The 17,294-nt window shown below is 38.0% G+C and overlaps 1 protein-coding gene across 1 annotated transcript in view; it reads right to left on the bottom strand.

The window, feature by feature from the left end:
- ppp2cb (protein phosphatase 2, catalytic subunit, beta isozyme) overlaps positions 1 to 12,274 on the bottom strand; it is a 43,284-nt gene extending 31,010 nt beyond the window's left edge. Inside the window, exon 1 of the mRNA XM_039758783.1 lies at positions 11,813 to 12,274. Within this exon, the coding sequence (XP_039614717.1) occupies positions 11,813 to 11,914 (102 nt within the window). The 5' untranslated portion in view covers positions 11,915 to 12,274. The remainder of the gene's footprint in view (positions 1 to 11,812) is intronic.
- Positions 12,275 to 17,294: the final 5,020 nt, after the last annotated feature.

Below are 17,294 nucleotides of genomic sequence, written 5' to 3'. Positions count from 1 at the left end.
AAAGGTTTGCAATTTTTTTTTTAAAGTCAAATCAAAAACTGAAATTTCTCATTCATTAAGTATTCAGAACCTTAACTCAGAACTTTGTGGAAGCCCCAATGGCATCACTTAGAGCTTTAAGTCTCCTTGGGTACAGCTCTGTATGCTTTGTATAACTGGATTTAGGAAGCTGTCTTCCTGGCAGATCCTCTCAAGCTCCATTTTATTGTATTTGAAGCATCTGTAAACTGCCATCTACCGGTCTCTCATCTGATGGTTTGTGGGGTTTACGACTGGGCTTTGGCTTGGCCATTCATGGACAATCAGCTTCAGCATTATCTTGGGTGTATGCTTTTATTGTCATGCTGACTGGTGAACCCTTACCCCAGGCTGAGATCATGTGCATTTTGGATCAGCTTTTCTTCCAAGGAGCTCTTTTTACTTGGCTGCATTTTTCATTCCCTCAGTTCTGACCAGTTTCCCTGACCCTGCTGCAGAGAAGCACACCATACCACAATTCTGCCACCAGCATGCTTCACAACGGGGATGGTATTAGGCAGTTGAGGAGCACTGCCCAGACTTCACACATAGTGCTTGAAGTTCTGAAAAGAGTTCAATTATTGTTTCTTCTGACCAGAGAATCTTTTTCCTCAGGCTGTCAGAGTCCTTTAAATGTGGTTTGGTAAACTCTAAAAGGCTGTCATATGCCTTTTACTCAAGAATGCTGCTGAAATGACCATCATTCAAGTTCTCGCATATCAGTAGGGGACTTCCAAAGCTCTCTTTGAGTGACTGTTGGGTTCTTGGTCACCTCCTTGACCAAGACCCTTCTTGCCTGGTTATGAAGTTTGGGCAGCTGGCCAGTGCTAAAAAGGAAGTTAACGGGTCCATACTTCTTCCACTTCACAATTTTTGTGACCACTTTTCTCACGGGAACTTTCCAAGCTTTAGAAATGTTTTAATAGCTTAACCCATGCATTCACACATTTGTATCACAGAGGTCTAGGGAGTGGTCCTTGGACTTATATAGCTTGGTTTATGTCCTAACATGCAGTGTGAATTGAGGGAGCTTGTATACAAAGGTGTATTCCTGTCTAAACGATGTCCAATCAATTAAATTTGCCACAGGCGATCTGCAATCAAGATCTAGACATAGCTAGAATAATTAAAGTGAACAGGATGCACCTGCCCACAATTTAGTATGTCACCTCAAAAGTTCTGAGTAACTAAATAAATGACCAAACTTCAGTTTCGGATTTTTAAAAATTATGGAAACGTTTCTGAAAGCATGTTTTCACTCATTATGGGTTATTAATATACAGAAGGGCAAAAAAGTTATCCATTTAAAATTAAATTTACAACACAAAGTGTGAAAAAAGTGAAAGAGTCTGAATACTTTCTGAACCCACTATATAGACACAATGAGTATTCACAGAGATTTTAGCACTTTGAAAGGAGACTTTAACTTTCAATACATTCATTAAAATAATGCCAAAACTAACTTAAGAAAAATATATGTCGCATCAGTTGCTACTAATTTCAGACAATCCATTTGATAATCAGGAAAATGGTTTTGAGCTCCATTATGTTTAGCCTGTGTTACAGTGTTAATTCCAGTTTGCAACAGTACATACAGTATGCCAGCAGGAAATTAAGAATGATGGACTGAATGGCCTAAAACATATTTTCTTAAGAAAAAAGTAACAGTAATGATGACACCCTCACAAAACAAAACAGCCATTACATCTAAAAATAAGCTGGTAAAGTATTCATCATACCTTAGGTTTAGGCTCATGTTACAAATGACTAACGTGCAATAATTTCAGCAATGCGTTATTAGCCAGTATTTATCTGAGCCTAAGACATCTATATTGCAGCAAATATTAAATACATTTTCATACTAAATCCATATTAATATGTTCAGGTTTATTTTAGGGGATTAACTAAATAAAATGCCATAGCACAACAATTTCTAGAAAGGAGGCATAAGCATTTTTGGCTGACAAATACAATCAGCAGAATGTGACCTACTTTCCATTCTCACAAATGCCATATCTGGGGCATTCTCTCAAGGCACAGCCTCACAAATACGTTAAGTTATTGGACACTTTTTCTGATGGGGGAAAAAAGCTTGTGTCTAGTGGTTAAGCAAATCTTAAACACTAAAAATTATTAATGATAATGATAGTAATAAAAATATAGTGTAGTCTTTTATCTCCTTTTGAGATACTGGGTAGAAAATGGTTTCTATATAAGCTAATTCGCAATATAAAGCATAATGTAACTATGAAGTGAATGTCCAATTTTTTCTGCTGAAGTGTCCTTCCTTTTAGGGTTAGAAAGATGGAAGCCTTCTAAAGTCAATTTTTAGAATGCTCGAGTGATCTTTGAGGATTGCTAATAACCTCGCTGTGTCACTGTTTTTTGCTTTTTAGATTCAGGTTTAAGGGCAGTTGGCCCACAATAAACATTTTAAAGAACTGACAACTGTGTGTTTACAGCAGCACAGTCATGCATTGGCAGCTCTGGGTTTACCAAATAAAAAAGAACGAACCAGAATACAAATTCGCTAAACACTCCAAGTCAGTTTCATGAATTTCTATATTACAGGTATGCAAAAATATACTTCAGCCTGTGTTTAGGTCAATTTTAGAAGTTTAGTTGTGAGTTCTAGTGAAGAGCAATTGGCAACAGGCAGGCAACATCGTAAGCATACGATCTTAACAAAACAATAAAAAAAAAATAAATCAATTCCTAAAGTAAAAATAAATCAATTCCTAAGTAACAAATGTGCCTCAACTGTAAAGTACCGATTTAAAAAATCAATGACTATTCTTGCAACAAATGAGAAAAACTGCTTACTAAACAAATATGTGGTGAAGTGGTAACCTACTCTGGAGCCTTCAAGGAAAGAATATTCAAAGTTAGCTCTTTAAACTATGTATTATAAAAGAATGCTTATTTGCACTTTTCTTGATTTTGAACCTCATTTATATCAAAGGTGGAAAAGTTTAACTCAACACTAATCAATATTGTCAATGTAAAAATCAGGTACTTTCCTTAAGAGGGGAAGTTCATCCTTTTTGAACTTAAGACGATACCCCAAACTGTTTGGAGAAAAAAGGGAAGATAATTTGTATTTTCTGCAGATATAAAAACGGACACTTCAACTTACACAGACATAAAGAGAAATTGCATGTAACAGTTACTGCAAAGGTCCTTGTATGTGGGAAATACTGTATATGCAATCTTTTCCATAAAATATTAATTCACTAGTGAAACATGTGGACATATGGTCTCAAAATAGAAAGCAAATAAAAGACAAGTTAAAGATAAACAGCTGATATTTCTTTTTGATATTTTTTCTGTTTTCTAAATAGTTACCTTTTTCAGTTCATCTTGAAGTCATAATATATTACTTCTGGTGGCTCATCTAAAGCAAGCACACTTTATATATTTTGGCAAAACATTACTTTTGTTTTCAAAATGAAAAAATACAGCTTGACACTGCTAATGTAACTTTGCTAAGTAGTTGTCTATTTAATAATTTTCTTGACTGATGCTGTGAAGTTTTGTCTCTATGTATTTTTTGCATTCTGTATTCTGGACATTGTCTTACATGCTTTTGAGCCACCACGTTTACCATCTTCTCAACTGCTCTATATTCAGGATCACTATTTGTGTGTCAATGTGGTTCAGCTCCATGTCTTTTACCTTCTGCAATTTGTTTGATTCCCTGCAGAAGCTGCTGCTCTTTTTTGTTTGTTTCTTCCATTAAGGTGACTATCGCATGATTTCCAATCTCTTTGTCATCCTTTATGTTTAATAAAATTTGATGATCAGTAAACATCATACTTAATTTTGAACACATATGTACCGTGTTGGGATTATCAATAGATGGGCTTGTGGGTGATGTTATAAACATTTCAGGCTTCCAGATTGCCATAACCTAAATATTTTTGAATTTTCAGACATTATCAGGCTACAGTCAGGTTTATGACTTACTTGTCTATGGGCATCAGTGTCTTGTTTTTATATTCTTTCTCGCTCTTGCTCACTTAATCACTTTCTGAGATTTGCTTAATGCTCAGCTGATGTTGCTCCTTTTCTTTCTAACATGGTGCTTACCACTTGATTACTCACTCACTTTACAATGAACACACAAGAACAAGTCATGGTCACCAACTAGCCAAAAATCAATAAGCTTGTGCTCACAACTGAGTTTTGGACAGTGATTACAACTGAAAATGAAATACATTAATGTACCATGAAATATATGAAGTCTAACTAATTAAATCAGTGGTACAATAAACACAACATGTTTTGGTCAGACTATTAAGACGCAAGCCTAATAGCCAAAAAGAAACTATTGCAATGCAGACCAGCCACAAAACATCTAGATATGTGAATGGTAATGCAGAAATCATTGTGACCTCTAATCCACTCTCCCTCTAAAACCAGTTCTCAGAAGTTTTGCTCACACACTGCAAACAGGCATAAAATACCTATGTAACATACACATCTGGCGAACAATGTCAAATAAATCAAAACAGTAAAAATACATGCAGACCAGCAGCAAAATGTCTGGATGTGTGCATGATAACGCACAAATCATTGTCAACTCTAGAATTCACTCTCCTTATAAGACCGCGTCTCAGTTTTGCTCTAACACTGTAAGTAAATAACTAATGTAACATGTATCTTGAGTACGTCTGTCGCATCAATGTCAATAGAATCAAAGCAGCAAAATACATACTAAACTATAAAAACAACACCTGCATTCTAGGAATTAAACAAAATAATTAAGAAGGGAGTAGGTCTGTTAAGAGAACAATAAGATGGATATTTTGTTTACATGTACGATTATTAATACAGTATAAAACAGATTTGTCCAAACTGGACTATTTAATCCTTCTACAGTGCATCCAGAAAGTATTCACAGCACATCACTTTTTCCACATTTTGTTATGTTACGGCCTTATTCCAAAATAGACTAAATTCATTTTTTCCTCAGAATTCTACACACAACAACCCATAATGACAACGTGCCAAAAGTTTACTTGAGGTTTTTGCAGATTTATTAAAAATAAAAAAAATGAGAAATCGCATGTACATAAGTATTCACAGCCTTTGCTCAATACTTTGTCGATGCACCTTTGGCAGCAATTACGGCCTCAAGTCTTTTTGAATATGATGTCACAAGCTTGGCACACCTATCCTTGGCCAGTTTCGCCCATTCCTCTTTGCAGCAGCTCTCAAGCTCCATCAGTTTGGATGGGAAGCGTCGCTGCACAGCCATTTTAAGATCTCTCCAGAGATGTTCAATCGGATTCAAGTCTGGGCCACTCAAGGACATTCACAGAGTTGTCCTGAAGCCACTCCTTTGATATCTTGGCTGTGTGCTTAGGGTCGTTGTCCTGCTGAAAGATGAACCGTCGCCCCGGTCTGAGGTCAAGAGCGCTCTGGAGCAGGTTTTCATCCAGGATGTCCCTGTACATTGCTGCAGTCATCTTTCCCTTTATCCTGACTAGTCTCCCAGTTCCCAAAGCTGAAAAACATCCCCACAGCATGATGCTGCCACCACCATGCTTCACTGTAGGGATGGTATTGGCCTGGTGATGAGCGGTGCCTGGTTTCCTCCAAACGTGATGCCTGGCATTCCCACCAAAGAGTTCAATCTTTGTCTCATCGGACCAGAGAATTCTGTTTCTCATGGTCCGAGAGTCCTTCAGGTGCCTTTTGACAAACTCCAGGCGGGCTGCCATGTGCCTTTTACTAAGGAGTGGCTTCCATCTGACCACTCTACCATACAGGCCTGATTGGTGGATTGCTGCAGAGATGGTTGTCCTTCTGGAAGGTTCTCCTCTCTCCACAGAGGACCTCTGGAGCTCTGACAGAGTAACCATCGGGTTCTTGGTCACCTCCCTGACCCAGCCAGCTCTAGGAAGAGTCCTGGTGATTTTGAACTTCTTCCACTTACTGATGATGGAGGCCACTGTGCTCATTGGGACCTTCAAAGCAGCAGAAATTTTTCTGTAACCTTACCCAGATTTGTGCCTCGAGACAATCCTGTCCCGGAGGCCTACAGACAATTCCTTTGACTTCATGCTTGGTTTGTGCTCTGACATGAACTGTCAACTGTGGGACCTTATATAGACAGGTGTGTGCCTTTCCAAATCATGTCCGATCAACTGAATTTACCACAGGTGGACTCCAATTAAGCTGCAGAAACATCTCAAGGATGATCAGGGGAAACAGGATGCACCTGAGCTCAATTTTGAGCTTCATGCCAAAGGCTGTGAATATGTTGGTACATGTGATTTCTCAATTTTTTTATTTTTAATAAATTTGCAAAAACCTTAAGTAAACTTTTTTCACATTGTCATTATGGGGTGTTGTGTGTAAAATTCTGAGGAAAAAAATGAATTTAATCCATTTTGGAATAAGGCTGTAACATAAAATGTGGAAAAAGTAATGCGCTGTGAATACTTTCCGAATGCACTGTATATATTTGTTTCAAAATACATATAGTATCTGCTTGATTATGGGATAATAGAACATCAGTGTTATCAGAAATCTTCTTAGCTGCTGAAATGATAGCCAAGTATTACCTTTCACATATAAAGATCTATAGACACTATGATGTTAATGTGGATGACAGCATTTGTTTAGAAAGCTGTACATACATCTGTATTTTTTGTGTCTGTCTCAACAATGCATCTGGTTTAAAAACCACACACAGATGATTTAGAGGAGAAATTCTGCATATGTATTATCTGTTAAAAAGAACACCACAAAGAGCAGTCACCAGATTACCTAAAATGTTGATTGATGCTTTGTATCCATTCTATGGTAGCTAAGTATCTACATTCTCATATATAAATAGTGTATACAATTTAAATGCAAAACAAAAAAAAAAAACTCCAATTCACGCTTTTGGTGTTAGTCGGCTAGATTTCTGTAATGCACTCCTAACAGGTCTACCTAAGACAGACATCAGTCGTTTGCAGTTAGTCCAGAAAGCCTCAGCAAGAGTCACGGCCAGAAAAAAGAAAATTTCAACACATCTCACCAATTCTATTATAGCTTATATTAACATACAGTATTTTTCCCTATGATAATAACATGTGTATGTTTGAATTAAAACAATGTATATACGGCTTCTTGGCTAAATGTGACTAGGTTTATAAAATATTTTTTCTGTGTTTTACACCTTCTTGTGAGGTCTGAATAATAAATATTTTTGTTTTCTGACACAAAGACCATTCCAACCTAGTTACTTAATTCTCCTGTGTTCTGGTAAAGTACACTTGATTGTTTATGTATTGGTAATGTTCCACTATACCACTACGTTAATTTTTATGGGTGTTACCATGTGAAGTGTGTTGCTAGGAGACTGTCCCAATTGCTAGGGATCTGAGAGCACGATATGTTAAGTCAGATAAATGAAGACTTAAAATACTAGCACACCGCTTTACTCGTTTGTGATTTGGATTCAAACCTCTAAAACAAAAATTTTGGTGTGCATCTCTTCTAGTATTTCTAATTATGATCCCTTGCTTCACTTTTCAATTATGATTTCTGATCAACATTTATACATCTGCTGAAAATGTTTCTGAATTCTTGTGTGTGTGTGTTCCTATCTTTCTTTCTGCTCAGTTCACTGGCAGAACAGTACTTTTGTAAGTCTGTGTGGCACACAAATTTCCCTCTAGGATAAGAAAGTCTACCTAGAGCCAATTAATAAGAAAAGCCAAGTTAAAACACTAGATTATAAAATTTATAAAGAAATGCAACACAGACTTATTTTAAAATTGAACTATATTAATGTTATATTGTACTGCTACTGTATATGCATTGTTAATCCTTGTACAGCAGAAGCAGGAAAAAACAAGAAGCAAAACAAATTTTACAACATTTATCTATTATTTTAAACTGTTCACTAAGTTTACTTTGCTCTGTGACCAGTATGGAAGCAGTAGCCTTAGAAAACATTCCTAAATCTCTCACATTCTATGCAACACCTTTCCAAACTTTATGAGATAAGCTTTAAAAACTTGTGCTTTTATCCTAGATAACAAAGGCTTAACAGGGTGATCTTGTTTCAAAAAACAGCATTAATACACTAGTTGAAACAGATTCAGATGGTTTTCTGGGATCCCAAACATACAGAAGATAAAGGCAGATGAGTAAGAGGTATCCACTCTATACAGCGTTGTACTACTTTTTGTTGCAATTATATCATTTACATACTGAGGATGCGGCACCTTAGAAACTGCATTTTATTGGAGCACTGCTTCTAAAAAAGCAATTAATCCAAGTGGATTGGAGAATGCAATGTTATCTTTCATCAGTAGGAGATTGCTCTGCATTTCCTGTAAATGGTGCGAAGATAATGCAGCAGAGATTTTGCTCTCTCTCTTCCATTTGCACAGTGGATCGGGGGAATTTTGTGTAGAAGAAATTTCAGCTGTGATTGCTTATCAGATCTGAAGGTGCTTTGTTCTTCTCTGTCCCAATTAGACAAAATTTTTCTCTGCATGAGATTTAAATCTGGTCCAAACTGTAATAAAGCTCCATGAACAAAGAGTATAACAGATGCCCCTTGGTTAATAAATACAGAATTTTTACCAGTTTCTGTCAACATAGAAGTGTTAAAACATGTTTTACTTATTATGTATTGAAGTAGGTCTGAGCATTCTGACTTCAAATCAATGTTGTGATAATTTAGTACATAAATTCGATGACATTTTTTTTTTACAACCCCAACTAAAAAAACGTGTTTAGTGTCTTAACTCCAATGTATTTATTTATCCATGTGCATTACAAGATATGTTGAAAGATTATGCTTTAAACATGTACACACCTCACCTAAACTGCTTACAAAAGAACATCATTCATGAATATTCAGAACAGAATTACTGTACTGTTATTTAACATTTTCACACACTGCACAATGCACATATTGAATTTGAATATTGATAAAATGCATACTAAATTTTCATTCTGAAAACAATCTTGCTAGAAATAATATACATGTTAGTGAAGAAAAAAAAAGGTTTTAAATGATTTTATGGTAAAGGGCAAGCTGAAGTTACCCAATCACCGAACAAACTGACACACCTACATTTACCTCGGCAGCTATGGCGTACCGGATATCAAGGGTTGGAACGAGCCTCTCAAAATCACTATTCCAGCCATTAAAACAATCAGTTTCTTGCTTTTTGTTTGGGCAATGCACACTTCATTTTCTATGTCATGATTGTCTTTCAAGCAACAAAAGAAGTTATGTTATGCTTAGTCACAGCAATGTTTTTCCAAGTTTACAATTTGCGTTTGTTTGTTCAGCAGACTGTTCGCTTAAGCCAAAATGCAACCAAACAATATTGCATTTTTTTTTTTTTATACCAGCTTGTTTTTATTTGTATTCAGCTCATCCCTGCCTGACTGGGGTTTGGCATTGGAGCTAGTGTTTTTTCATGCCTGACAGGCTGCTTTTGTTTGAATGATGAATGACAGCAGGATGAGATGGAAGCACTTGACTGGATATTAAATGCTGTTGTCATATTAGGTAACAGCTCATGAACGCACACAGCAGAAAAACACTTTTATAGAACAAACCGAAATAGGCCATATTAGAGTGGAGAGCGCTTCTTATTGTCAGTATTATTAAATTCTTGGTATATCACTCAGCACTACAATAAAGTTTAATAATTACTGTTATGAGAAGTCAAACAAAATGACACCTTTTATTGGCTAACTGACCAGATTAGAATATGCAAGCTTTCGCGCCAGCTAAGGCCCCTTCTTCAGGCAAGATGTTATTTTGCTTGACATTTCGTTGCATCCGTAATGGCTAACACGGTACAACACCCTAGTACTAATTAAGGTAACACATGACTCTTAATTTCATAATACATTAATATAGCCCACATAAGGACAATTCACAAGGAATCACCCAAAGCTAAGCTTAAAAGATGTACTAATGCCTACAGAATTTGTACTACATAAGTGTGCTACTTAAATATTGCTATAAAAATTGAAATTCATGTCCAAGATTAAAACGTTTTAAGTGGAATGGATCGAGTTCAGTTTTGTTTATATATAAAGTGAAACGGATGGTCACATTAGCCTATAAGGATTTGATTTCAATATTACTCAAACAATTTGTATAACAAGTATACCAAACTTTCTAAATTGCAAAATAGCATTTTATGGTTGCAAAACATAAAAAAAAAACTATCATGAAAACCCTGTAAACTCACCACCCAGTAGAAAAATGTCATAATTAAACAGGAAAAACATGCTATTAGCACTAGAGTGATGTTATGGTACATTCAACACTGTAAATCTCTGAAGCAGTGATGGTTAGTTCTTTGGGAGGCCACAGTGGCTGCTGAGTTTTGGTCCAAAAAATTTCATTAATTGGAACCATAACTGGAACCAAATTTTGCCAATTAAAAGAAACACAAAATTTTACTTAAATGAACCAACAGCACAACCATTCTCCACTTCATTTCCAATATTGTAAATTTTACAAAATACAAACGGTTTTGTAGATTGAAGCCAATTAACACTGTGGCCTGGCCCAACACTTTAAATAAAAATCCTATTTATGCCTATTTGAAATCACAAGCCTGAATACAAAATAAGAATCTATTCAATATTAGCCTTTTTGGAGAGTTCCCAATTTTGAAAATTGCTTTGTGCCAGCAATAATCAATACTGTAATATGACAATGCTTTGATATAATCACTTAACAGTGTCTCTAATTTTGCTATGTGAAATAAACAGGGTGTCTTTTTTGTGATCCCGAATAAAATTAGTCCTTTTCAGCAGAGAAAAAAATAGTACTCCTTTTTTGGCTCATGTGCATTAATCAATTCGTTTTTACAGCCCTGTAACGTATAGCGTTTGATCGCTTCTGCGCTACTCTATAATATCGATCACGGTGAAAGACGTTTGATTTTTGACCTAATCCCTGACGACAAGTAATAGTGTATATTATTGTTTTGCTTTTTGTTTCTAATATGTCTTGCAGAACAGTACGTTACAAGAAAAGGGCAACACTGAGTACCAGATACCAAACAATTCACCGTGGCATTTTAAGAAGCCCTGCTGCAAGTAAAACGAAAATATTCGTCTCGTATCACATCACGTGTGCCGACTTGTCCACTGTTAACTCACAATGATTCGGCAATTTCGAATTGCTGCAAGTTAACCTTAAAGTAATAGACAATAGTCAACACTGCAAAAATTACCATTTAGTTTGACAGGTAGATCTGATTAAAATTAAACGAACGACACAAGTATTCATTCATAATCATGATCCATTGATCCGTCAGTTTTCAAAACCCACTTTAGCCACGTTTAGGATGACCAAGTTTCATCGCGCACAAGCTGAGAACCAATCCCCGGCGGGAAGTCTATGTATTGTGAGAAAGTCCCCAAAATGTTCGCTGAAATAATATTCGATAAGGTCACGCCCCCGCCCCGCAGTTTTGGCGAATGCGATATCTACGTACAGGCCGCCAGTGTCTCACAAGGCGCATGCGCAATAATGTGGTAGCCCCCTTCCATTCCAGCCGCCTAGTCTCTCTTACCGCTACCAGTCGCGGGGCCCGGTGGTTTCGTTACAGGCTAAAATAGCATTACAGCCATCAACGAACAAACAGTTCTAACATATGGAGCTCAATTATACCCCCACCCCCTTTATTTAAGATGCCTCGTATCATGTTTCAATACCGTTCCATGCCTCACGGACATGACCCCACACAAGCCATGCGTAAATCTTACTCGGAAATAGATTACCGATCGCTGCAGTAAGCATTACCTTTTCGCATAACGTCCTGACTTGGTTTTCGGTCAGTTGTTTACATTCATTCAGCTGTTCGATCCACTGGTCCAGCTCTTTCGTAAAAGCTTTATCGTCCATTTTTGTGTTGAAAATAAACCCTTAGTGTATGTCCAAATTAAAGTGCTCCAGTAATTAAGGTTCCCAGTCGCTCCCGCGCTGAATGCCTGCTCTGAAAAGCACGAATTTGCTTAAAAAAACGTCTCCACTCGCAGAATAAGCAGCAGTTCCGAAGCTAATTACGGGTTGGCTACAGCTCGAACAGGTCTGACAAACACCTCGTGTAACGGGCTGTGAAACGCCGAAGCGTTGCTATCACTTAGTTATCTTAGACCGAGGTTTTTAATTTTAGATTTCCAGATTAGTTGCCTTTCCCTTCCAACCGACCTTCCTGCCGTAACAACGTTACTGCTGTGTAATGGCTGCCCGGCTCTGCACACACCTCCCCGCCAATGACGTCACTGCAACGGCATTTCACCACAACATAGAAGACCGAGAACGACGAGGAGCCGTGCGCGCGCTCCGACCTCGCCCCACCCCCTCTACAACAAGCCGCGCAGCTTCCCTTTGATCTTTGCGCATGTGCGACGACGTCATGGTAACGGCGAGCCACAACAAGAGAACGAATTGTGGAGTTACGTGCGCTGCTGAACTTAGCATTTTCAGGAAGTAATAAAAAGCTCGCGTGTAAGAACAAGGGTGTTACCTGCTGATGTTTTCGCGGTCCTGATTGCGTAAGCAGTAAGGAAACATTCGCAATTATAAAAGTTATTTGAATGGAGCTGTGTAAAAGTATGCCAAGTTTCTGTCAGAGTCGTTCATTTTTAAGGGTGAATACCACACAGTGAGGCTCTTTACTTTTAAAATGTGACAGGTTACATTTTTTCAGTTCGAATTTGTACCTTTTTCCAATAAATTTGAAAATGTGTTTTATACGCCGTTATATATCCTAACGAGCGCAAACATTTTTAAAAACTTGTGTTTGTACATGAACAAATTTATTAGTATATGGATACATCACAGTCAGAATCACATTTATTGGCCAGGTATGCTCACGGGGAAGGAATTTGGATTTGAGTTTTCATTTGTGATGACTCCAGGGTATACATTATAGACCTGCACAAAACTGACAAGTACACACCTGAGATAAATACAATATAACGATCATATGCAATGTGCAAGGCAGTGCAAGAAATAGTAAATTAAGCATTAGTTATATGTAAGAATATTTTAAGATTTAGGTTCAGGTCCTAATCCAGGTGATTCATCATATGGTGGGTGCCCCCAACCAACCAGACTGAGCAAGTACAGCTGAATTAACCAGTTGTCAGCTTGATGGCCTGAGGCAAGAATCTGTTACTATATCTGCTTGTTATGGCATAGTTTTGTTTAGGACATTACAAAAATCTAGATGAAAACAAGCCATTTCAGCCCAACAAAGCTTGCCAGTCCTATCCACTTAATTATTCCAATAAACATCCAACTCTAGTTTTGAAAGTCCCTAAAGTCCTATTGTCTACCACACTACTTGGTAGCTTATTCCAAGTATCTATGGTTCTACATGTAAAGAAAAACTTCCTAATGTGTGTGCAAAATGCACCCTTATCAAGTTTCCAACTGTGTCCCCTGCTCTTGGTGAATTTATTTTAAAGTAAGTCTTAATCCACTGTACTAATTCCCTTCATAATATTAAACACCTCAATCATGTTTCCTCTTAATCTTGTTTTGCTTAAACTGCAAAAGTTCAGCTTTTTAAATCTTTCTTCATAATTCATCCCCTGTAGCCCTGGAATGAGCCTGGTCGCTCTTCTCTGGACCTTTTCTAGTGCTGCTATGTCCTTTTTGTAGCCAAGAGACGAAAACTACACACAGTACTCCAGATTAGGCCTCACCAGTGTGTTATAAAGCTTGAGCATAACCTCCTTGGATGGGTACTCCACACAGCAGGGCGCTATACAGCCAAACATTCTGTTAGCCTTCTTAATGGCTTCTGAACACTGTCTGAAAAATGACAGCATAGAGTCCACTGCGACTCTTAAATCCTTCTCATTAGGTTACTTTCGATTTTTAGAACTCCCATTGTGTATTCAAATCTAACATTTTTAATTCCAATGTGTAATACTTTACATTTACTTACATTAAATTTCATCTGTCACAAATCTGCCCAAACTTGTACAAGTATGCTGTCTGAGTCCCTCTGTAATGATTCAACAGATTCCAGATTATCTGCTAATCCACGTTACTTGGTATCACCTGCAAACTTAACCAACTTGTTACTTATATTCCTATCCAAATCATTTATATATATTATCAGAGCATCAGTGAGCTCCTGGACAGTCTGTGGTGCTACTTGGTGGTGTCGGATTCACTGATACATAACCTCCCAGTACCTAACAGCAGTCAGTTATATAGCACATGGAGGTCTGTGTGACCCTCCAAGGATATGCCTCCCCAGACCATTACTGACCCAGCACCAGACTGATCATGCTGGATGATGTTGCAGGCTGCATAATGTTCAGCACAGCATCTCCAGACTCTTTGACTCTTTCATGTCTGTCACATGTGCTCAGTGTGAACTTGCTCACATCTGTGAAGGGTGCCAATGGTGGAACAGGAAATTGTGGTACAGTATTCTCCAGCGTATGCAGATTGCACTGCATGGTGATGGACTGTGAGCACATGTCCCACTAGATGATGTCAGGCCCTCATGCCACCCTCATGAAGTTTGTTTCTGACAGTCTGGTCAGAAACATGCACAGAGTGGCCAGCTAGATGTATGGCTCTGGCAGTGCTCCTCCTGTTCCTCCTCGCACAAAAAAGCAGATACCGGTCCTGTTGCTGGGCAGATGTCATTCTACAGCCCTGTCCAACTCTCCTCCTCTAACATCCCATCTCCTGGCATCACCTCCATGCTCTTGAGGCTATTCTGGGGGACACAGCAAACATCACATATGAATCTGCCATCCTAGAGAAGCTAGACTACCTGTGCAACCTGAATTGGCTGCACCAGGTACTGCCTCATGCTACCAGTAGTGACAAGTAGTGCAAAACTAGAGAAGAATCAGTCCGTATGGATGAGGAGAGAGCAATTGCCTATGGCCACCACCTGTAAAACCCTTCACCTTTTGGGGTTGTCTTGCTTTTGCCTCTCCAGTGAACCTGTTGTCACTTTCATTTGCACCAAAGCTGGTGAAGTTGATTCACAATCATTTATGCATCCTAACTGGACAGATTGATATCCATGAAGTTTAATTAACATGGTGTTACACTGTGATGATTAAGTGTTCCCTTATTTTGCCCTACCAAATTATTAGAATACTAAATCCAGACAGGCTCCCCTCACACCCTACATTGGTGCTTTAACCTACTGTGTTAATAAACAGTCACTTATTACTTCTAAAAACTTCTGCTCTTGTGCTCTGCTTTTTGCAAGGTTAGCCCAGTTCATATTCAGGTAGTTAAAGTCCTCCATGACTATAATATTCCCCTCTAAACTTGCCTTTGTAATATTACTAAAACTGAGTACATTGAATATTAGTCTAGAATGGCTGGCAGATGGGAGAGTTCAAAGAGGTGGTGTACTGGATATGTGAGGTTGATGGTGAATTTCTCTGCCTGGTTCATGACTGGAATAGTACAGGTCCAGTAAGATGGGAAGACTGGTGCCAGTGATTGTTTCAACAGACCTAACTTTTTTGTCGTAGCCTGTTGTCAAAATTTAGCTGCTAATCCAAACCACAATGCAATGGATGAGCTTAGAACAGGCTCAGTGATTGTTGTGTAGAAATTAATTACACATGGCAGCGTTTGTGGTAGATTGAAATCAGCTGCCACAGGAAGTAAAGTTAGTGTCATGTCTCTTTCATGATGGAATGTGTTTTTCTTCCATGTCAAGTCCTAGGTGATTACAGATCCTAGAAATGTAAAGGTTTACTCAACTGAAACATCACTGCTAAGTATGATTAGAGGAGATAATATTGGGGATGCCCTCCTGAAGTCCACTGTCATCCATAGACTTTTGAGTGTGTTTAGCTCCAGATTGTTCTGACTACACCAAAGGGCCAGCTGCTCAACCTCCTTTGTGCATGCAGACTTCTCACCATTTCTAATGAGTCCAATGATGGTTGGGTCAATCAAAATCTGAGGAGTTTGACAGATGGGTCCTTATAGGTACATTCATTAGCATAGAGGGAGAGAAGCACACATTATTGGGGGCACCAGTACTGATTGTACAGGAGCTTGAGGTGAGTTTCACCTGCCATTTCCTATTTGTCAGGAAATTGGCAATCCACAAACAGGTAGAGGCAGGGACAAGAAAGCCAGGTGGGTTTAGTGTGGGAGTTTGGGGATGTTGTCAAGATGTTGAAGGATATAGCATTGACACATATTGACTGCACCATCCACTGACCAACAGCTGGGGTCCAACAGTTGGGTGAACTGTTTTGTCCTGCATTCCCTAGCATTTTGGTAATTTTTGCCCTTTTAATATATTGTGTATTCTTTATTAATATTAGGTTGTCTTTCTTGTCATATCTATAATCTCATAAACTGGCAAATCAGTGCAACATGGTAAGATGATCTTTTAGGAATAGTGAAATGTGCAGTATATCAGTTCTCAAAATGCTGTGAAAAAGAGGGCCATTTGTCAGAATCAAAGGAATGGAGGACCACCTATGGCCAACAGTTACTCGTTATCATAAATGCTACAATGATCACAAATTTCTTTTTCTACAAATACACGTAAAAAAATACTGTAATGATCTTAGATGCGAAGAAGAAGGGTCAGCATTTAACAGAGGTGTTTATCAGAAAGCACCTCCTTAGTTGAAGTGCCTAGGCTACTACTGCTGTAATGTCTTTGGCAGGTACACTGGGAAAGACAATAAAATTCCAGCAAAAACAGAAAATCTGTCAGATTTGCAGTGCTCCTCATTCTCTTACTACATGGCAAGCTAATTCTTGTATGGCTACTCTACAGTAGTTATAATGCTGACTCCTTTTTTGTTGGTTTATCTGCAGGCTTCCGCCACTCACCTGAGGTCAGATTTATAATAACTGCGTATGTATAATAAGAAGCTCGTAAAAGTTGGGATTTATTAAAGAAAACTTGTGTATAGTATATTTACATCTGTATGCAACATTTTGGAGAAAGTGGAAAATGACAACACACATGATCAAAAAATGTAGTGAAACCAGCTAAATGACAACTCATGCACATTAATAATTCATTATCACCAAGCTGTTATTATAATGCACATTGACATGACAAACATATTTAACCTTAAAGTAATGTATTTGACATATAGACGCAATATTAAAGGAGGGCCAATGCTGCATATTTGCACTAAAAAAATCATTTGGTTTTCCTCAGTTTATACCAGCTACCTGTTGTCACTTCACAGTATTACGAAATGATTATTGTTGATAATTGCATTAAGTAAAAAGGTGTGACTTGTGACTC

This window comes from Polypterus senegalus, chromosome 7 (assembly GCF_016835505.1).
Source record: "Polypterus senegalus isolate Bchr_013 chromosome 7, ASM1683550v1, whole genome shotgun sequence".
In the NCBI taxonomy this organism is placed as follows: Eukaryota; Metazoa; Chordata; class Cladistia; order Polypteriformes; family Polypteridae; genus Polypterus; species Polypterus senegalus.
The sequence above is the reverse complement of the archived record's forward strand: the minus strand, read 5'-3'. Positions and strand labels throughout refer to the sequence as shown.